The 22,159-nt window shown below is 35.6% G+C and overlaps 1 protein-coding gene across 10 annotated transcripts in view; it reads left to right on the top strand.

Annotated features, from left to right (window-relative positions):
* Positions 1–21,266, top strand: part of IQSEC1 (IQ motif and Sec7 domain ArfGEF 1) — a 314,042-nt gene extending 292,776 nt beyond the window's left edge. For 8 of the 10 annotated variants that reach the window (XM_031555538.1, XM_031555537.1, XM_031555536.1 and 5 more), the window contains 6 exons: positions 1,495–1,620; positions 3,273–3,372; positions 6,604–6,777; positions 8,033–8,209; positions 15,237–15,286; positions 16,587–21,266. In XM_031555538.1, the coding sequence (XP_031411398.1) occupies positions 1,495–1,620; positions 3,273–3,372; positions 6,604–6,777; positions 8,033–8,209; positions 15,237–15,286; positions 16,587–17,192 (1,233 nt within the window). In that variant the 3' untranslated portion in view covers positions 17,193–21,266. The remainder of the gene's footprint in view (positions 1–1,494; positions 1,621–3,272; positions 3,373–6,603; positions 6,778–8,032; positions 8,210–15,236; positions 15,287–16,586) is intronic. The other 2 variants (XM_019620032.2, XM_031555539.1) reach the window with 2 other exon arrangements.
* Positions 21,267–22,159: the final 893 nt, after the last annotated feature.

The raw sequence follows: 22,159 nt of genomic DNA, 5'->3' as shown, positions 1-22,159 counted from the left end.
TTTTTTTCCATGTAAGTAATTAAGAGCATTCAGAGTTTGCTTTCTATTCTGTCTTTGTTTCATGGTTGCATGTCTAAGAGTATCACTGAATTGTAAAAACCAACTGAAAGATGTTACCTTTGTGAAGTATGGTGGAAGCGAATCTTACAGGATCATCCATGGCTATGAGTGAAAACATTTTTTATAGTTAAATTTCAATACCAAGCTCACTGTAGTTGTTTGCAAGTCCATAGACTGGGTGATACCCTTTATGTTGCAGTCGCAAATGTAAGTCTGCCATGTACCTGGAGGCAGGGAACAATGAGGACATGCAACTTTTATTCCTGCTACTTTTCACTGAGAACCCCCATAAACTGTTCAATTACCAGAATAGTCAGTCTGAAAGTAGAAACCATTGATTTCTCCAGCATTCTTCACAACATCGACTTCTTTAGAAAATATCAGATATACTTTTAAAATACCTTTTCCCTGCAAGTCCAGAGAGGATGAGTAATTAAACTAATGGCATAGATAAATTAAATGCCATTAAAATTTTGTCTGTTAATAGCAGCTGTCATTTTATGTGGGAGGGATAATTGAAGTGTCACCATATGAAGTGACAACAATCAGGAATAAGGGCAGATAAAAAACACTAAGCTTTTTTTCCACTCTACTCTTTTTTTCCTGCTCACATAGAGGAAGTAGCAGCATTAATAGTCTGACTGCTTTTGTTTCCTAGTAAATGTCATCATTCCTATGCAGAATCAGGACAGGAATTATAAGTAAATATAAGATATAAATAAAATATATCCAGTTACTGAAGAGTATTCTCTACTTGAAAATTTAAAGGGTTACTTTTAATATTGTTAACAAAGCATAATCTCTTGCATTTGAAAGAAGTGAAGTCTCACTAGACTGAAAATACAGCTTTGGAGATAGGTTCAGCAGGCATTTCTAATAAAAAATGGAACATAATTCTTGGTTTTGTTGCTGGCGTTAGAAAACAAGCCATCCTGAAAATGCATTTACTATTCTAATGTCACCTTTTCCTTTGTATCAAGGAATGAAAAAACTGGCTTAACTCAGTGGCTGACAAAAAGTAATCTACAATGTTGCTAAATTTGTCATCTCACAAAAGCTAAAGTTGTTTCATATATTGATATGTGATATATTTGATATATAAGAATGATGAAAATATAATTTGCTATGAGCTTAATCTTGAGTTCTGTTAAGGTTTTATTGTTTCACAAAGTAAGGATCTACCCCTAATAGGCCTTCCAGTGGCATCCAAATGCAGGCTGTTAGAATTGATATGAGTATGTTGTTGAAGTTTGAATGTCATGCAGTTTGTAGCATAGGAATCTTTTTTTGGCATTGTTCCTCTTTTATTGAAAAAGTGTAATGAGCTTAGAGGTAAAAGATATTTGAATTATTCGTAAAAGACTCCAGGTTTGAAAGGCCCTCTTCTTTGGCTAAATATTGCTATAGTAACCATGAACTTTTGTATTACCATAGGTCCTCTCCCTACCCCACCGAAGGCTTGTTTGCTACTGTAGACTCTTTGAAGTTCCTGATCCGAATAAACCTCAGAAGCTTGGGTTGCACCAGCGAGAAATATTTTTATTTAATGACCTTCTTGTGGTATGTATTTTCAGTTTCAGGGGGTCTTGTTTCATTTTGTTTTGTAAGATTACCTTCGCTAACGCTAAGATTCAGAGAGGATTGATGTTTTTCCTTTTTACTCAACATTAACCTGATTATATTACAAGACTTATTCTGTCCATGTGCTTAAACTGAACAAACTTTTGCCTGTAATTCTCGTCATGCTTTTGTGTAGGAGTAAGGACTGTGATGTGGGAGGCCTTTAATGAACTGTCATCGGATTGTTCATGTCATTTTTACCTATTGCTTATAAAATCTAAGTGATTTTTTTTTCTGGAGAACTCTGGGAGAGAGTTCTCCAGAAAAAGAATGACTTTTTTTCCTCTTTTTCAGTGTATCCTTTTACTATCTCTGGGGTTGAAAAGACTTCTAGTGTGGTATTCAGAAATGCCTCTGTCTGTGAAGTCAGCAGCAATAAGTGCATGCACATTCCTAGAAATAAATATCTTTTACTCTGAACTACAGCAATCTCAGAATGATTAATATTTAAATTTTCTTAGTTTTGTTCACTGTATATAAATTATTTTTAAATGGAAGCCTTTTATTGATTACTGCACTTGAGCATAAGAAAATACTTTAATATAATAGCTCTCATTATAAAGAACAAAAATAACCTGTAGTTTAACTATATCTCTAAGGAATGTCTCCCTTCAATAAATAATGAATTCCAGTTACTTGCAGTAAAACAAGATTATGTATTTCTGTGATTGTCATGGACATTGTATGAGCCAAGCATGTTTATTCACTGAAACAAGAATAGGATATGTAAACGTGAGTTTGGATGTAAATTGGTAAAGTGCTGTCATCTTCAGGCTTCTAACTTCTTGTTCATTTTTATTATCTCCTTGATGTCTGTAATTTTATCAGAATTTTCTGTAGGTAATGTAGATTTGTTAGTAATGAAGAGATTTGTTAGTTTTAGTAAAATGCTATAGAAAAAGCAAAAATTAGAAGAACTATTAAAAATAAATCTCTTGATATTGGAGAGTGAATCCATTCACTACTTAGGAGCATCCCAGAACTGATGTAAGTAGGGTTGTGTTACTTGTGTTGTTGCAAAAAGTAAAGCTTTCCACAGACCTTGGAGCTTTTGTTCAAATAGGGGCTGATAGGGGAAAAATGGCTTCATTGGATGAGGTGGTGTGAGACAATATTTGGAGGTGTACAAGTGGAACAGGCTTGGAAGATCACACTGCAGGTGAGAGGAAGGGATAAGAATTAAACTTGGGTCAAGAAGTCCATACCAATGGGCTGTCTGTAGTCAAACTGAGAAGAAAGCACGAAGGAAAGTGTGGTAGCAGTTAATTTCTTTAAAAGGATGATTTTAAAAAATATATGTTTTTCCTGCATGTACAGTGTACAATAAATGTGCAGGCTTTTTTCTTCTTGAAAGTAGAAAAGTAGAGTCCTGGAGAACAGAAAACATAGGCTTTGCATCTGGATAAAATATTGAACCTTCTGGCTGAGAAAGCAGTACTTCAAAGCTAGTTTTTTGTTTCTGGGGTAGCAGCAGATTTAATACATAAGTTGAATTATGAAAAAAAGAAAGAAACAGCAAGTTAATTTTTGCTAGAGGGTTATAAATGCATGATAAAAGGGATATTTTACATTATTTATTTGATAACTTTTAGGTGACCAAGATATTTCAAAAGAAGAAGAACTCTGTTACATACAGCTTTCGACAGTCCTTTTCCCTCTATGGCATGCAAGTTCTTCTTTTTGAGAACCAGTGTAAGTCTTTTCTCTCTTTTTACATGATTTTATTTACTTTAAAAAAAATAAATAAAAATTGTATGAAACAAAAGGCTGGACAGGACTTGATTCTAAATTTAGGAATAAAATTGCTGCGAGTTGAGTTTAGTCCTGAAGGTTACAACCTGGTGTCAGCATACAAAGACTACTGTTAGACTGATAGTTGTCAGAAGCCAGCTCTAGCCAAATGTGTTTTGTGGACACTTGTAAATAATGGAATGGTTGTAAAGAAATAAATAAATTTTAAATGTTGCTGAATCAATGGTACAATTAGTTGGAACTCAGTATATGATAATGACGACTACTGTAGTGTTTTCTGTAATTTAAGCCACTGTTTCATATATTTTCCTGATTTGGTGTTACCTTTGTGTCTACTTCATACTCAAATATAAATCCAGACAGAATTAGGCAGAGATTCTGGATTGAAGGTTGTATTTTCTGCCACCTTTTTGTTTATGTCAGCTGTAATATGCATAAATTTAATATTCCCTAGTGCTTTCTCATTCTTAGCAGTCAACAGTCCAACAAAAATCCAGTGTTTTGCTTATGCTCCTGCAGATTTTAAAGCCAGGGGCAGTATCAGTAATAATGTGGCTAAGCACAGTTGTCTGCATGGTTCTTAGGGAGACAGTCTATTTGATGAAAGCTCAACTTTCATGATAAATTGGATACATTTCAGTTTGACATTCAGTAGTTCCTGTGCTTTTCTCTTGTGAAAAGCTCTTGTATTCATTTGTCCTTGAAAATGAGCTCCAATGCTCATCTCACTCAGAAGAAATTACTGGTTTTTATGAGTCAAAGCATCTGGAGATTTTGAATGAGAAGAACTCATAGCAGTGATGTAGCCTGTGAATTATTTTTATGCAAACATCTTTCTTTCTTTCCTTTTTTTCTCTCATGCATATTTTATATAATATAAAATTCATTTTTAGAGAGGAACAGCAAATATTTCTGTACTGGATTCTACTATAAGTAGAAGAATATTTATTTCCTCTGATATCAGTTAAAAAAAAAGAAAAGAAAAAGAAAAATACCATAAGCATACCAAGTAGGAGCACTTTATTCAAGTAAGCTTAAAAATATCTATAGTGCGACCTGGAGAAAAGGATTTAATTCTTGCTAGCAAACTGTAGGCATTTCACTGAGACGCTTCAGTAGATGTATTTGGGTTTCTCAGGTAAGACATTCCAGAAGATGATGAATAAGAGAGCTGATTGTACTTCTAATATTGCTGTCTCTTGGGTAGAATATAGTCATTTTTCACTTGGGAAAGAGAAGTATTGTTCTTGTCTGATTCGTAAAATTGATCATCTCCATTTTCCCTGTTCCAGTCAAGCTTTAGGGTATCTTGGCCAGAGCCACTGTGCCATTCATTAAACCTATGTAGCAGCTGTCAGGATCAGCTGATTTCAAGTGAATAAAATTTAGTGTAATTAAAGAAGAAGCAACAGAAATACTGGTTTGTCTACTAGTGAGGTTGAACAAAATGATTTGGGCTAATAATAGAAATCAGCTATGTTGAGAGGTGGATGAGCTCCGTAGGAGAAATTATGTCATTTATCTCTAGTAAATACCACAGGGAATATGTTTTACATTTTCAGTCAAAATCACTGAAAATACTCAGGACAAGTAAATCTTTTTAGAAAGAGTGTATCTAAAAACCATTAATACTTATGGCAGCGCTTCCTGATGCTTTATCCATGTGTTGTAGGGAAGTATCATTTGGAAATGAAACGTTTTGTTTGTATAATGTGTGAAGCTTTGTAGTTTATTTATTCTTTTGTGAAGGAGCTAACGTGACTGTTTGGAGTTAATAAGTTTCTTTACTTGTTCAGTTTCAAAAACATCTTTTTTTTCAACTGGTATACTTTTTAGACTTGTTCTCTGGATATCTGGTTTCAGGGTTCAAACTGATACGTGGTGTTTTATCATATGATCCACTTCTGTAACCTTTCTTAGCATCAGCTCCACTGTATTTTTGGCCATTTGACTATATTCTGAGTGACAGCAGCTGCAGACTACTCAAGGCAGCTGTCTTATTTGATGAAAGATAGCCGGTATTGTCATATGTTTAGGAGAAGCAGAGTAGCTAGATAGATATTGCTTTTGTGCCAGATGCCAGTATCAGACCCTGGCAGAAGCACTAAATTCTTTCTCCCTCCTTTTTCTCTGTGTCCCTTGAAGCTTGCGGTACTTGGCAGCTTTTTTTCACCTGAGAGAACAGTATGAGAATAGACTAGTACTTGCACTTGCTACTCAATATTTTAAATCTATATATTATTGAAACCTAATGACTTTGAGGGAAGACACTACCTTACATCATCAACTGGTTCTTGAGTGATTTTTTTTTTTTTTACTACATGGTGTCACTTGGACTTCAGATTGCATACATAACTAAAGATTTGAATCAAGCAGTGAGTTAAAGAAAACATCGTGAATTGGGATGCACATTTTGAATTTTTCTGACATCCTGTCTCTAGAGATCTGTGATTCAAGAAAAGGCTGATACTGTTGTCTGTAGCCGGGCATATCTTCATTATATACTGTCTTTCTTTAAATGAACCTTTAATCTCAATTACAGAATATTTCTGAGTAGCTGTTAAAATTTCTAGCCTCATACAGCAGGAGAGACAAAGAGGGTTTTTCTGAGAGTTCTGCTTTTTATACGATGGTGCCCACAATATGGACCACTTTACTTCCCAGTATGTAATTTCACAGGCCATTTAAAATTAAAAAAAAAAAAATATCAACTATGTAGGGTGCCCAGGATGCAAACTTACTAGGAAATGTTAAAAACTACATTACATGCTAGTGTATGTCTGTATTATTAAAAATGTTAAGTTAAAAGAATGAGTCAGTTTCTTATACTTGAGAAATATTTGAGTAGTCTTTACTCAGCAAACCCAAATTGATTAAGCTAGGTAATGGGATCTATTCCATGAAATAAGAATTATCAATCCCTCTACATTTTTCTTTCTTTCTGTGATTTTTCTTTTATATTGCACATGATAGCGTAAGGGTAACAGCTGCATAAAGGTTGCCTTTCAATATCTATTCTGTATCTCGACAGTTAAGCAGTTTCATAATGTCTTACAGATCTTTGTTTTTCTGTGCTCTTTGACTTTTACTTCCCTGATTTTGTCCCCTATGTCAATTTAGAAAAATGACCCAAGCTTTAGTATTCACATTTTTCTTCACTCTTTCTTCTAGATTATCCAAATGGCATACGGCTCACATCAGCTGTTCCAGGAGCAGATATCAAAGTACTAATAAATTTCAATGCACCAAATCCTCAGGACAGGAAGAAGTTTACAGATGATTTGAGGGAGTCAGTTGCAGAAGTTCAAGAAATGGAAAAGCACAGAATAGAGTGTAAGTACAAAGGTACATATAGTAGAGCATTTTCAAACTAATCAAAGAAAGAAAGTCTTTAATGTCTGCATAGCCCATTAGAACTCCTCAGAACTTCAAAATAACTTAGTTTTTTCCATGGCTTTTATTCCTAAAAGAAGAAAAACCCAATGATCTCTTAAACTTCATCTAGGATCATTTACAGTAATTTAATACAATATAGATGCAGTGGAAAGTTAGCCTGGACAAACTGTAAATAGCAACAGATTTATAATTGTTAGTATAAATTACAGTAAAAATGTAAAGAGTAATTTGTGTGACTGAAATTTGTGATGACAGCCCTTTGGATAGTTTTCACTGAATTTTTCTGCATGCTGAAGGGAAAAAAGGCCATCCAGAGGGACTTTGAGAAGTTAAAGAGGTGGGCCCATGTGAATCTCAGGAAATTCAACAAGGCCAAGTGCAAGGTCCTGCACAAAAACAGGCTGGGTGGAGAACAGTTTGAGAGCAGTCCTGAGGAGAAGGACTTGGGGATGTTAATTTATGGAAATACTCAATGTGAGTCAGCAGTGTGCACTTGCAGCCCAAAAGCCAACCATATCCTAGGCTGCATCAAAAGTAGCATGGCCAGCAGGGCAAGGGAGGTGACTCTTCACTTCTACTTTGCTCTTGTCAGACACCACCTGCAGTGCTGCATACAGCTTTGGTGCCCTCCAGCATAAGAAGGACATGGACCGTTGGAGCTGGTCCAGAAAAGGCCTCAAGGATGTCCAGAGGGCTGGAGCACCTCTAGCACACCTCCTGTGAAGAGAGGCTGAAGAGAGTTGGGGTTGCTCAGCCTGGAGAAGTCTCCAGGGAGAGACCTTGTGGCCTTTCAATAATTAAAGGAAGCAGGGAGTTGGAACTAGGTGATCTTTAAGGTCCCTCCAATCCAAACCATTCTATGATTTTTTTTTTCTGCTTTTTTTCCTGCACTTCTACATTTATATTTCTGATTAGGTAGCTTTCATACAAATCATACATACATGTTTTGCTGGATTTCATGCGACTGTCTAATCACAGAATTTTATCTTCAGTTTTTCCAACAGAGCAATCGCCATTCATCCTGTATGTTGTGCTTTAAAGCTGTTGGTATAGAGCTAAATTTCCTCTTGTATTTATCATCATCTGCCAAAATGAACTGTTATCCAGAGTATGTATGTGATCACATACAGAAATTGTGATGTTATTATGGTGCTTCATTATAGCCAGAAACTATGAATTGAAAAATTATTCTCTTTTGTTTCAGCTGAACTAGAAAAACAGAAGGGGGTGGTGCGTCCAAGCATGTCGCAGTGCTCCAGTCTGAAAAAAGATTCTGGCAATGGGACGCTGAACAGAGCTTGCCTGGATGACAGCTACGCTACAGGGGAAGGGCTGAAAAGAAGTGCACTGAGCAGCTCCCTTAGAGACCTGTCTGAAGCAGGTAAGCACTGCCTTTATTTCCTTGCTCTGACTACAGCATGCAAAGATGTGTGATTTATGCATAAGTCGCAGCTCACAGTAGGCCTTAAGAACTGAACACTGAAACTTGAGTAACTTACAGTAACACTGAAACTACAAACATTTTTAATAGCTCCTCTGTCATACTTTGTGTTTAATTTGCTTGTTTTTTTTACCCTTGTTCTGTTGAGCCACAATTATTTGAAAACATTTAAACCATTGTAGATTGCTATATATACTTTAAAAGGAGAGTGAAGACAGTGGAAAAATTGTAAGTGTTTTATAGAAGAAGTGGTTGACTTGCGCTAAGAGTAACCCACTTAGTTTACCTTTCTCTTTTTCTTCTGCTTTGCTTCTTCCCTTGATAAAGTAGGCTTAGGAAAAAAGAAATTGGTCTCTGTGTAATAATTGCTTTCCGTGTATTTTGTGCTCAAGTGTACCTGTGTTACCACACTGATGAATGAAATTGAGTGAAGCCCTACTAAATTCTGTTTAGAACTATATAATTCAGTTATACAGTGCCCCCAATTCTATTTTATTATTTTGCAATTCAAGATAAAGTTCCTAATTCTTGTAAAAGAGGTGATTGTGAAATATTACTGCCCATATAATGAAATAAACCATTCTGGGAAAGAATACTGATATCCCACTAAACCACTCATGTTCCTAAAATTTATTAGCTGATTAATATAGCTAAGGACTGGAAAGGAGTGGTGGTGGGACTTTCTAGCTAAAGAAGAATTAGGGGAAAGTTTGGTATGTGTTATTTTGTGATTTGTGTGTGTAATGCACAACTGCCATACCCATGGTAATACAGGCTACCGCAGGTAGTAACCTTGTGTTTCAATGTTAAACGTGATTCCTGTCATTGCAAGAAGTCACATCTGAACACTATGTCCAGTATTCAGAAAGTACTTCTGGAAGCAGTAGCAACTATATTTTTATTTTCTTTAGTTCATAGTCTGCGTTGCCTAATCTGATTTGTTCTTTTAATTGCAGTGAATGGTTTACAGTATAGTCATAATTTCAGTACTGTGTCTGTCTTTGGTAGTAGACGCTCTTTGTCTTTTTCTTTTTAATGGAGAAATTGATTCTAGCTGCAATGAATAAAATCGCTGTAAACTAAAATTATAGCCAATGTTTTGTGGGTCTATGTATGTGCATACAAGTATAGAGAGAGTAAGCTCTTTCAATTGTTTTATTCTCCATTTAGACTTTCATCTTCATGCCCATTTGCTTCATATGAAAGACCTAGGGCCTTGATCCACAATGAAGTTGAATATTTTTGCCTGATTGGCTTCAATGGATTTTAGATCAAGTCACTAAGTCTTCACCACTACTGTATCTCAGATTTGAGGATACTTTCATCATCCCTTCTTGTTTTTTTGTTTTTATTTCACTAGAATGAGAACTGCCATATTGTTAAATATGTGAGTTCAGTAGGTACGTTTATACATAAATGTAATTCTTGGTCAATTTTTTTCATCTCAAAGAAATTTTTCATCCCAGACATTTGAACGTTGCCATAAATTTAAATTCATGTTCTGGGTATTATGCAGTAAACAAGTATTCATAATCATGAAAACATCACATTTCAACAGGGCATGCATACATTTAGCATGCTTATTACTGAAAATAACTTTTTTCCATGATAAAATAAAGAAATCATTCACAGACTGCAGGGTTTATCAATGAGTTTGTTAAACCCAACTAAACTTAATTTTAACAAGTTGAGAATTATGGAGAGTTTCTGTTTGGTCTTGTGCAGTGCAACTGACTTGAAAAATGACATGTGTTACTTGCTTTGTTATTTCATATAATAATTTACTGCAATTATACCAACATTTTCTACCTTTTCTCAGTGACTAGCTTGCATATGAGGCTGACTTGGTTTTGATATGGGAAAGATGATTCACAGAGTAACAAATGCATCACTTTCAGTTAGCAAGTTACTGTGTCCCGGAGATACCATATGAGTGCTTTTGTAAAGAGTTGCTGAGTTAGGTTGCCTCAAATCTTCTTTTTGTGGTATGGAGCACAGAAAAGACAAGGAAAAATGAGGAGTGGGACTATTTGGGATATGTATCTTTCTGTAGGATGTAAGTGAATTTTCAAAGGGGTTCTTTCTTATTAAAAAATAAGTTTAATTAATGTTGGAACTCCTTGGTTACATACATTTGCAAGAAGGCAGATAACTACTCATGAACATTGTAAAAGCAAATAAAAACTTTTAAAGATTGATTCAAGGAAAGGGAAATCTGATTGAACAGCATTTTGACTGGATGTGTATATGACAAAACTGTATTTAAAAAAAAAAAAACAGAAAAGTCCATTACTCTCAGCCAGATGTCACAATAGTGAACAGTGGCAGTAGAAACAGACTTTACATTTCTGTCTTGGAAAACTGTGTGAATGTATAAGTTTAGGTCTAATAAATGTTGATACCATAATGATTCTGACCCTTAAGCTGTAAACCATAAGGAAAAACAAGATTTCTCTGTCAGAAAGCGAATGTCAGGAACCACTTTCTGAGGTTAGTCTTCTGTGCGTTTGCCGTGATAGTTTAGATGAAAGTTGTGAAAATGATATGAATGAGGTCCTGATTTTGTGGGTAGTATTGATAGCTGTGGATTGACAGTTACTTCCAAGGACAAAAAGCATAATATGGTAACCAACTGCTCGGAGGTGTGAATGTGTCAGAAGCACTTGTGCTCTATTCTTTCTCAAAAGAAGAGAAAATAGTTATTTTTACTACATGTTCTTGAGCTGTAGTTGAGGAAGAACTGAGATTTTGTTCTGTAATTTTGAATTCTTAATTTACATAAAAATATTTAACAATTAACAAATTCTAATGCAGTCGTAGCTGAGTTTTGTGAAATCTGGTAGAATGATGACCTTTTCACCACTTATGCAATATGCAGTTATTTCATTAGTAGATTTAGAGGACGATGTGGAAAGTGTAGCCATTAAGCACATGGGAAGATTGATTTGTTTACCAAAGTTGAGCATGGATTACTATTTGTTTCTGATTTTGGATGACTTCGGGCTAGTCAATCTGAATGCCAGTAGTTTTTCTGTTCCTGGAGGAGCAAGTTCTTTCACATTGGGCTTACAGCAATGAGCACTAGTGGAAATCAAGCTTTATGCCCCTCACCCTCAATTTTTAAGGCGGGGAGAATATTGCATTGGTTAGAAAGTTATAGTGTACTGATATCTGCACAGATATGCAAGGTGGTGTAATGGTTACTGTGAATATAAATAGTATTTGTTTCATAATCTCCTGAGCAGTCTCAAAACAATCACAGAACAGTAGAGATCACTTTTAAAAGCATTTGCAGTAAAGCAGTCTCAGCATTAAAATAACTCTATCTATATACTTCATGTAGTCTCATTTGTTGACTGTTAACTTTTTAAAATATTTCTTCCTACATTCAGGGGAAAAAGTTTCTCCATTTCTCCCCCACAAACATACAGTTTCATTTATTTATTTTCAGAATAGTTTATTGTAAGTTGTAATTAAAAAAAGATTGTAAAACTTTTCTGCACTGTAATCCCCTTAAAGGGACTCTGGCTTCATGCAATTACAGAATCCCCTAATCTGTTGACTCAATCTGTGATGAGCTGGTGCAGTCCCTTGGCTCTTTTCTCATCTGATGTAGGCAGGGTTACTCGGTTATCTTCTTCCTCCCCCACAGATTTTGCAGCATCTTATAGAACATAGAATACCAGCAATCTTTTCCTCCCTTACCAGAAGAGTTTTCTGAGCAGGGAGAGGTTTTCCCTTCATCTTCCCTTGTTTCTATTGTTCAATTTCCTTTTCTTCAATGGAATAGCAACAGTAATGATCACTATATAATTTCATAATTTTTAATAAAATAGATTTCTGTGAATCAAGGTTTTTTGTGATTTGTCCATGTCAATACCAAATTATTCTCTAGATATATTGTATAAAAACACCTCACAGTGTGTATGGCCACCTTTGTGCCAACAACTTTTTTGTCTTCTGCAAAAGACACCGTTTGCTTTTCCAGTGAAGGTCAGTAAGGTCACATGTAGTTATGTTGTATCCTCACAGTCTGGAACTTAATCAGCATTTTGAGAATAATCTTTTTGAAGAAACCGAGCAATTGTTTTCACAATTGATCTGTGATCACAGAATTGTAGCTGCCTCACACAGAAAACAAGATGAAAATATTTATGTTGCAAAGAGACACTTCTTTCTGAGAAGTGCATTCTGTAGATTATCATTAGAGTGTATTCTTTAGATAATTTTGAACCAGTTATGTTGGTAGTATCCATTATATCTGTAGCTAGGTAGTTGCAGATTCTGCTGCTGCTGTGCATCTCAATTTCACAACCTGTGTAGTACAGTTAGGGTAATGACTCATTGTTAGAAGAGCTGCTAAATTAGTTTGCTTTATCAAAAAGACCATTTAAAACTTTTTTCCAAACTTTTTTTTTAAGACCTACAAAGCCAAATTGTGTATTTTTATTATATCACTGTACTACATTAGCTAATGAATCTTTGTATCTACCATCAGTGAACTATTTGAATGAATCAGAATTGTTAAAATAAATTAAAACCCACACTAAATAACATTCTTAAAAATTTCATGTCAGACAGAATATATTAAGCAAAAGTGATCTTCAGATTTGATAAGCACCACCTTGTTTTATATGACAATACTAAACTATTAAGCTAGTACAGTTGTACTTACACACAATTCTAGCACAGTCACCCTTTTCCTGAAATGCAATTTGAACTGCTACTTTAGAAAGACATTTTTAGATGGTTTGCCATCTCAAAGGCCAGAGTACAATCTGTATAAACATAGACTGACAGGAGAATGCTCTGGAGAATTTAATTAATATCTTTCATATTGTGCTGTAGGCCAATGCGGAATTGAGTTCAATTTGTTTTCAAGAAAATAAACAAAATTTTCTGTGTAGGGATAGTGCCTATCTGTGGGAAGTTACAGGCATTTAAAATAGGATTTTCCATTTGTTCTTGGCTCGTACTTCTGTGCCTTGAAGTTATTCTAAGCAAAAATCCATCTGTCTCTTTCTGTCCATATATACTGCATTCATGGTTATTTCATTTAAGTACTTTCCTCCCGCAATATGCAAAATACTTTAGATTTTCCTGTTTTTTTTTATTTTTGGCCATATCTAATGACTTATGGCAACTGTCAGTCTTACTTGCAATATTCACTGCTAAGTTCAAAGATGGTTGTCTTTCACTGTTTTTGTGTAAACAAGCAAGAGTTATTTGAATGTTAATCAGTACTAATCCCTCTAGCAGAGCAGAAAAAGATCAAAGCCTGACTAGAAGTGAAAGTAAAGTATTGTCATAACCCTGAGAGGGTCAGTTATGATTTTAATGAGACTAAAACTTGCAGCAAGAGATGTATGACAGTCTGTCTGGAGGGAGTTGCTGAAAATTCCAACAGACATACAAGATGACCAAAACACTTTGACCACAAACACTTTTCCCTGATTTTAATGTCTGTACAGGAGGTTGTACTTGTGAGTAACTCTAAGTGATAATGAGAGGATTAAATGTTGCTGTAGCCCAGAGAGAACAGTAGCTCTTAAGAGAAAGCTGTATTGCAGGGCTACGACCCATGACTAAATATGTCAAAGTTGTGTTCATAGATCCAATAGTCTTGGGTTATAATCTTAGATCATACTGATCCATAAGACTTACGGATGTTCTGAACTTGTCTCTGAGAGGACTTGTCAAAAAGCAAAGGCAAACCTCCCAGGAACCACTACCAAACCACTCCCAAAGTTCTTCTCCTGAACTATCTACGATATACAACAGATATTCGGGGTTTTGGGCTTCTAAAGGTGCGGATGTGTGCCTCGTAGGGTCAGTGATTCTGAAATTCTCACATTCCTCTCCAAAATCACCTATAAGAGTAGGAAATTCTGAAGTCAGCAACCTGCCAGTATAGAGTGGAGATTCACTGATACTTGGCATTGCAGGAAAATAGCTGTACTGAGAGAACATATGTATCTAAAAAGATACAGATTTTACAGCAGCTTTGAGAACCTGGCTATTCTTCAGAGATTAGCATTGTTTATAGACCTTTCCAGTAAAGTATTTTGAAACTTTCCTAAGCGATGCTCAACAAGACATCTTTTCAAAAATGCCTAATTCCACTACAGCCATGGCTATTCTCTCTCCTTTGAAATGAGACATAAAATCTGGGATCCTGTGTCCTATATATGATCATTGAGGTATTTTGGTTCTTTAGGCAAACAGCCTGGTATGTCATGTGTAGCTGTAGGAAAATGACTTGGGCAATCTGAGAGTGTTGAAACAAGCAACAGGTCCATCAAACTTAAATGTAAAGCACTGCACAGCTAAACAAACAAAATCTAGCCATAATGTCATGACAGATTCCAGTTTTATTTATTAACCAAAAATTAAGTTTAGTTTCTTTTAAAACATCATGAAAGCAGATTATATGAAATCCACTGAGGTTCGAAATTGAAATGCTGAAACTGATGCCACTGGCATTCCCCAACAATGAAGTTCAGAATCTGCCAATATTAAATTATACATTTAAGCTAATACCACCCCACGAATATATATCAATGCTACAGGTCTTTAAAGAAAACTTCATAAATAATTAGATACCAGGAAATTGAACAACTTAAAATTGTTGTTGGTCAACATCATGACCGTACTGCTAAATATAGATGTTAAGATACATGTGTTTTAGGAGTTGCACAAATTGCAGTATCACACCCCAGTACTTACAGTTGATTCACAGCAGAAATGCCTTCTAGGTTAAAGTCAGGTACAGAAACTTAAATTAACTAATGGCCTTAAAAATGTAAGTTTCTGCCTTAGTAGCTATTGTACCAGTCCAGTGCAGTGTTAATTCCCCTGCAGCCCCCCAGTAGCATTTAGAGACTCCTCTAGCGATTCAGGGAAGCAGCTGTTTTTCACCCGGGTCTTGTCTCAGTCTCTAATCTATGGTGTTGCATGTCCTGGGCAGGCAAGCGTGGGCGACGCAGCAGTGCAGGATCGCTAGACAGCAATATGGAAGTAAGTAGGAAGTTACTGATGTCTAGCTGGATGTGATGATGTGCATTTCAAACCTTTCTTTTATATACATATTTTTTTGCTCTTTTTTCTTCTAACATATAACCTGCCTGCCTCAAGTAAAATGCATGCCTAGGCTACTCACTTTGTATTCTTCCAGCTTAAAAAGCACTGACAGCTTGTTTTAGACCAATGCCATTTTTGGTTTGAGCTAACCTTGTTCCCTTTGTTCCTGCAAGCATGGTTAAATGAATATGATGTGTCCTTTTGCCACCATTTCAGTCTAGTCCCAGCTTAAAAGCCCACTTGCTCTTTGTTACAAAGTACACTGTTCTTGCTGTTTGATATTTAGCTAAAACTATTGATTTTCATGCTCAACCATTCCCATTGCTTATTTTCTAGTTCAGTGTATGCAGTCATGACACCATGGAATTGCACAGATAGGGCATGGGAGGAAAAAAAAAAAATAAGACAGGTTAATTCAATGTGGATTTCATGAGATTTCATTCATCTTCAAACCATTTATATATACTGTTCATGTCTGAATTCAGCTTGCAGATTTTTCTTTTTTTCTTTTTTCTTTTTTTTTGTTTGCTTCAGATAGATTGCAGTTTAAGTCTAGCACACTTTGCATAGTAAATGTTGTGTCCCATATCTCTCTTTACAAAATATAAACCCAAAACTTCCAGAAACTAAATAGATCATTCCAAGCTAAATAATAGAAAACATTGGACCACAGCTCAGAAAGACCAAATCACATAGAAAACTTAGTGGCAAAAGTGATGTGGTTCCATTTAACACATACTTTAGAGGTAGACTTGAGAAGCAGCATTATGGTGTATAGTAGTAAAATACTACTATTTAAATAAGTTTAAATACAGCTTTTGAAATCGGAATTGTAACGTTTGCTGCTGTGTGTTTAACCTTTTAGGTTGAATTAATGTTTTTTTGTTGTTGTTGTTTTTAAAAAAGCAAATATGGTAATTTTTAAGTATTTTAAAATGTATTTTTCATTTAAATACACACTCCTAGATATTTTGTCATGCTACTTTTCCGTGACATTTTTCATACCTAAAGCAATAATAGCTTTCTATAGTAAAGTGTTAATGCCTATAAATGTCCCAAGAAGGGCATGATTGCCTCGCTGGCAACTTAGAGAAGTTGGAAATAAAATTTTCCTAGAACTCTCTAACATATTCCACCCATGTGAGCACTGAAGGAGGAGTTTGTGGGTCAGTGTGAACTTTTTCTTTTAAACATTTTAAAATTTTTTTAATTTTTATTTCTATTAATTTCTTTTTAGGGGTCCATCATTAGCAGTCCTCACATGCGCCGAAGAGCTACATCAACCCGAGAGTGTCCATCTCGCCCTCACCAGACTATGCCTAACTCCTCCTCACTCCTAGGTTCCTTATTTGGTAGTAAAAGGGGAAAGCCACCTTCCCAAGGCCATCCACCATCTGGCTCATCACAGCAACCTCCACACCCTCCAGTAATCCCACATCAGCAACACTCACAGCATCCTTCTGCCATGCATCATGCAGGGCCAGCTGAGGGACAGACCCAGGCACAAGTACACTCTCACCATTCGCAGTACTGTCACATGCAGCAGAACCCACCACCCTATCACCACCACCACCACTATCACCCTCCCCAGCACATCCAGCACCCACACCAGTATCACCAACACGTGCCCCATTCCCAGCATGCGGCACACTCCCAGCATACTCCTTACATGCAGCACCCTCACGCACAGCATACCCACTCTCCTCATCCACCACTGCCCCCTCCACACCCAGGGCACTCTTCTCATCCCCAACACACTCAGCATCACCATGGACCGCCACCACCTCCGTCCACTTCAGCCAGCACTAAGCCCAAACACAGCGGCATCAGCACAATAGTTTAGAACGTATTGACCCTCTTAATAACTGTAGTTTTAAACACAATTACAAAAGCACTTACAGGAAGCAACAAATAATATTGTCAGTTTTTACCTAGACAAACAATTTAACTGAGTCGTGTGAGCTTAAAGGCTTGCTGATAAAATTAAGTCAAGTTAGTGCAATCAATACTGGTTTCACTTATCTACTCCATAGATGCTTACCATCTGGTTAGTTCTTATTTCCAGACTGCCTTGAAAACATGCTGCTTGCTGAATATGAGTAAAATTACCTTTTACACCAAATCCCTTGACAATTTTACTTGCAGAATAAAAACATAGTCTATGATAAAAGGAAAAAAGTGATACAGAACCAAGTGTTGCATTCTTGCTCTTTTATTGTCAATGGGCAAAAAATAAGTAGACCTGATATGGTTGATGAAAGTACGTAAGTAAACTTTATATAATATAAATATATACATATAAATATATATATATACTGTATAGTTAACATTTGTGCTTGGAAAGAAATTTTTTCAGTCCACAAAGCTAGCAATATAGACTTTACAAGGAATTCCACTTACTTGATAGGACAGTATTATAGATGAATAGCATATGAAAGAGTAGACCAAAAACACTAAATGTTAGAAATAAATTTCAGACATTTCAGTATTTTCATTAGAAGTCAGTCCTCTGGACTTGCTAAGATTTCTAAGCAATCATTATTAAATGTGCCAAGTAACATAGCATTTAATTGTTGTAGTCAAATACTGCTTTGTATAAATCCTTATTTTATTAACATGATATCATATGTAATCAGTATTATAACTGCTCTTCTATTTCAGGTAAGCAAACTTGTTAAGATGCAGTAATTATATGGTAGCAATGTAAGGGATGACCTTTCACCAGTGGTCATCTTCAAGCATTGGTCACACAAATTTAGACACTTTAAAGGCTGTGATAACTGTGAATTTACATGATCCACATTTCTTTTGTATGCATATGTTTTAATGAACACACATGAAGAGTTATAACAGGTGCATGTATACACTGCAAAAACATTCATCTCAAACATGAAAATTGCAAACTTCCATCTTTCTCAGCTACTTTGTTTCCTGTTTACCATAATTTCTTATTTTTACCCCCCTGTTAAGCTGAATTCTAGTCTGAGAGCATTTCCAGGTGGAAGTGCTCTAAAACTTGAAGGTTTGTTTTAGAATTTAGTGTAGGGTTTTTATATATACTAAAGAAAAAAAAAAATCTGTAATTCCATGTAGCCATGCACTAGCAATGAAGTGGCTTCACCATTTTTACTCATCACATTTGTTAGTTTGAAAGTAACCAGCACTCAGCAGGCTGAGTTTATGCTCAAACCCTCACTTTCATAGTCCAGTTAGTTGCAAGACATCACATAAAAACAGGCTGTGCTGTTGTTGCTTATGTGTTGTAATCAGACCATTTGCAAATTGATATAAAATTTTATCCCTAAATCCTGTACAGTTACACATGGCACCTACTTTGTAGTTTCAGCAATTTGAGCCACTGCAAGAACTTTACACCTAAACAGTAGAGGCAAAGGAATCAGAACTGCAAAACTGTACCAGCCTAAAAGCAAACCTTGAAGAGGATGAGCTCTGGAAAAATTCCAGTGTGAGATGGGTAAAAGTAAGAATAGTAGTCAATTTTATATTTAATAATATTTTTTCAGGAATAATGAAGAAATCAGTTAAAGTGGAAAGAAGTTAAAATGAGACTGAAGTGAGAATAAGAGAGTAACCTTCATATTGGCTTGCTCATGGCATCTATAATATTTGGGGTGTGTGTAATTTTTTTCCCTTTCATACCATTGATATCACAATACCAGCAAAACTGCAAACTCAGCACTTTGTTAACCTCCACAGAGAGCAAATGCAGCAATCTAGAGTTTAGCCTTTTGTTTAAAGCTGTCCACATTTGTTTCCCACATGTGCAATATTTTCCCATTCTGCTCCTCTAAATTGTCTTCATTAAAAGAAAACAAGTGATTGCATTATAATTTTTAAGTATCACTCATACTAGTCTAAATTCTGCGGCTAACCTTAAGAGGGCTCCTACAGGTCCCCTGAGGCTCTGTTCCTTGCAGTTTAAAAAAAATATATACTGTTCTTATAGGGGAAAGTAGAACTGTCTGCATGTCATCTAATGTTATTAGTGTGAGGCTACACTCTACATATTGTATATTTGCAAAATATATCAGTGTTAACTGTTGATATTAGTTGAAGTAAAGTGATAACATATTTCAATATGTAGACTTTTCTTCATACATCTGTACCAATAGTAGAGTCTAATTGTAATTTATAGGTTGTTCCAGAAAAGATAGAGTCATTTGGTTACAAATATCTTTCACAAACTGCATCTTTTGATTGAAATGGAGGTAAGAGTGCTCCTCTTCACTGAGTAGCAGAGACTGTACTTGTTTCAGATGCAGAGTTTTAATGTAAGTAAAATTCACCGTGTACTGTGTAAATGCAGAACGTTCAGTAACAGCTGAGAGGAAAATCTGACTCAAGCTGTGTTACTTAGTTAACAGTGAAAACCTTAAATCTCCCAGATCTGCATTTGCTTTGTTTCAAAACCCCTTTCATTCATTTAAATTAGTCAAATATAAATATTCTATACTTACACTGTAAGCCACATTTTAATGCTTGATCTATGATTTTCCATGTGCAATCAACTAGATGTTCAGAAGAATCACAACTGTGCATGCAAAAAACATTTGCAAATGATTTCATCTGCACGTGGAGAAAGAGTTTGTGCCTACCTTCTAAGGTGCATTAAGTTGCATGTGTAAAATCACAGACTATTTTGAGACTAGTTTAAAAAAAATCAAGATGGTCATATAGGAGCACAGTAACTGTAAACATTATTTCAAAACAATAGGGAGAAACAGTGGACTCGATTATTTTTTTTAAACTGTATTTAGAGTTTTAGTATAACTTCTCTGATTCCATTCTTGGCTAACAATTGCTTAGAACAGTGTGAGTCATGTCTAGAACAGGAAGATGATAGTATTTTAAACACTGTGCAGTTAAAAAAACTAATATATATATTTTTTTCTTTTTAGCCTGCAGGCAGGTATAAAATTGAATTTTTTTTCTCAAGTGCCATTGCCAAATAAAAACTGGTACAGAACTGTGTAAAGTGACCATATTTCTCTTTTCCCATGAAAAAAAATGCGGCAAAGTAGTATTGCTGATTTGAAAAAATGAAAGGGAAACCTAAAGAATGAAGGTGTGGCGACAAAAATCTTTTCTGGGACAACAATTAAATATATATTTGGGGTTTTTAATTTTCTTTTAAGTTAAAAATGGAAATGTGCAACAATGTAAAAACAGAAAACAGAGTTCATCCTAATATAATGTACGTCTTGTATCGCTAAAAAGAAAAAAGTCTAACATACAGTGTAGAATGATTTTCCCATCATGTACTGCATGCAGCAGAAGCCTCTTGTTTCTTGATAAAATGAGCTGAAAGACAGTCAGCAGATATTTAAAAAAATGAATCTCTAGATGTTGACTTGCTGTTCCATATGAAGCTGTGTGTTTTCTGCAGTTAAGCATGCATTTTGCTGTTCCGTTGTAAAATACCATCGCACTTCTTGCCTGCAAAATGGATTATTGTGTATATATTTAAAAGAAAAGAGGAACCAATAACAAGATTAAATTTGGAAAATAGAAAAGGGGGTGGTGAAAATGGGACCAAGTAGGGGGAGTAGACAATTCTCTAAATTGTACATAGCGTGTAAATTAGTATTACTCTAAGTCTGCAGTCACTTGGAGGTTGCCTACAATACCTATCTCCTGCTAGGAACTAAAATCAGCTTTGAGTTGTATTAAACTGTTAGAATTAGGTGTTGAATGCAGACTGTTAAAGACTTCAAAAACAATTACACTTACAAGAAGCTTCTGTTCTGGGGAGGCTTGAGACCCCTTTTGTAACTATGGGGAAGAAAGGAGTGCTTTCATTTTAATATGCATTCTGTTTGTAAGTAGTAACAGACCCTATTGATGTAAAACTATAACTGTGATCATGTGGAGAAATCAAATAAATCATTTAAAACTCTTTGTTTCTCATCTTGTGTAATCCAAGAACTTTAATTATTCAGACATGAAATGAAGGAAATTCCTTCAGGAGCTGTCCTGGACCTGCTGGGTCGATTTGAATTCTGCTACTCTTTTCAAAGGGGTCATGGTTTCTGTCTTCATCTCAAATTAAAGATAAGTTGTTGGAAACAATGGCTGGTACTGTGAAGAGTGTGGCGACTCCTCAGTAGGCCTTAGGGTTTTTTGGTGGTTCTGTGAATATATTTAGTTCTGAAGGTACTGTAAGGGGCAATAAAGAAAACACCTAGATCTGCAGGCAACACTGAAGAGGTTCTTGTGTAATATTTTTGAAAGCATTTTAACATTGAAAAATAGTAACCATATTTTGAATTTTCTTAGGCGTGAGCTGTCCAGCATGTTGGACTGATCCCATTAATCTTTTGGCTATCACATTTCCATAGGAGTCCATGTGCAGATGATTGTCTACCCTTGATTTGTGTTTCAAGTTTGTCCTTCCCAGGGGTATGTCCTTCATTTCCTAAGTGTAATCTACATTCTTGAGATCAAATAAAGAGTATTCATTGCTTCTGTGCACCCGTTGGCAGAGAGCATCATATTTCAGTAAGTGGTGTAATGAGGTAAGTGCTATCTAATTGTACCTGTACTTGTACCTGTTGTGTTTGTTTCGCTGTGCCTTAATGCACACCATGATACTTACACCACTAAGCAGGCTTATTTGACTCACGTGATGTTGTACTTCTGCAGATACTTCAGATGATAAACTTTAGCATGTTCAATTGTTTTTATTTTTATTCATTTCCTATACTTCAAATGCATTACAGTGCATCTAATGTCTCAGTTAAAACTAATGCTTAGCTGTCAATTTAAGTGTTGTTTGCTTTTTTTTTTTTT

The sequence above is a fragment of the Meleagris gallopavo genome, chromosome 14 (genome assembly GCF_000146605.3).
Source record: "Meleagris gallopavo isolate NT-WF06-2002-E0010 breed Aviagen turkey brand Nicholas breeding stock chromosome 14, Turkey_5.1, whole genome shotgun sequence".
Lineage (NCBI taxonomy): Eukaryota > Metazoa > Chordata > Aves > Galliformes > Phasianidae > Meleagris > Meleagris gallopavo.
This window is presented reverse-complemented; position numbering and strand designations above follow the sequence as displayed.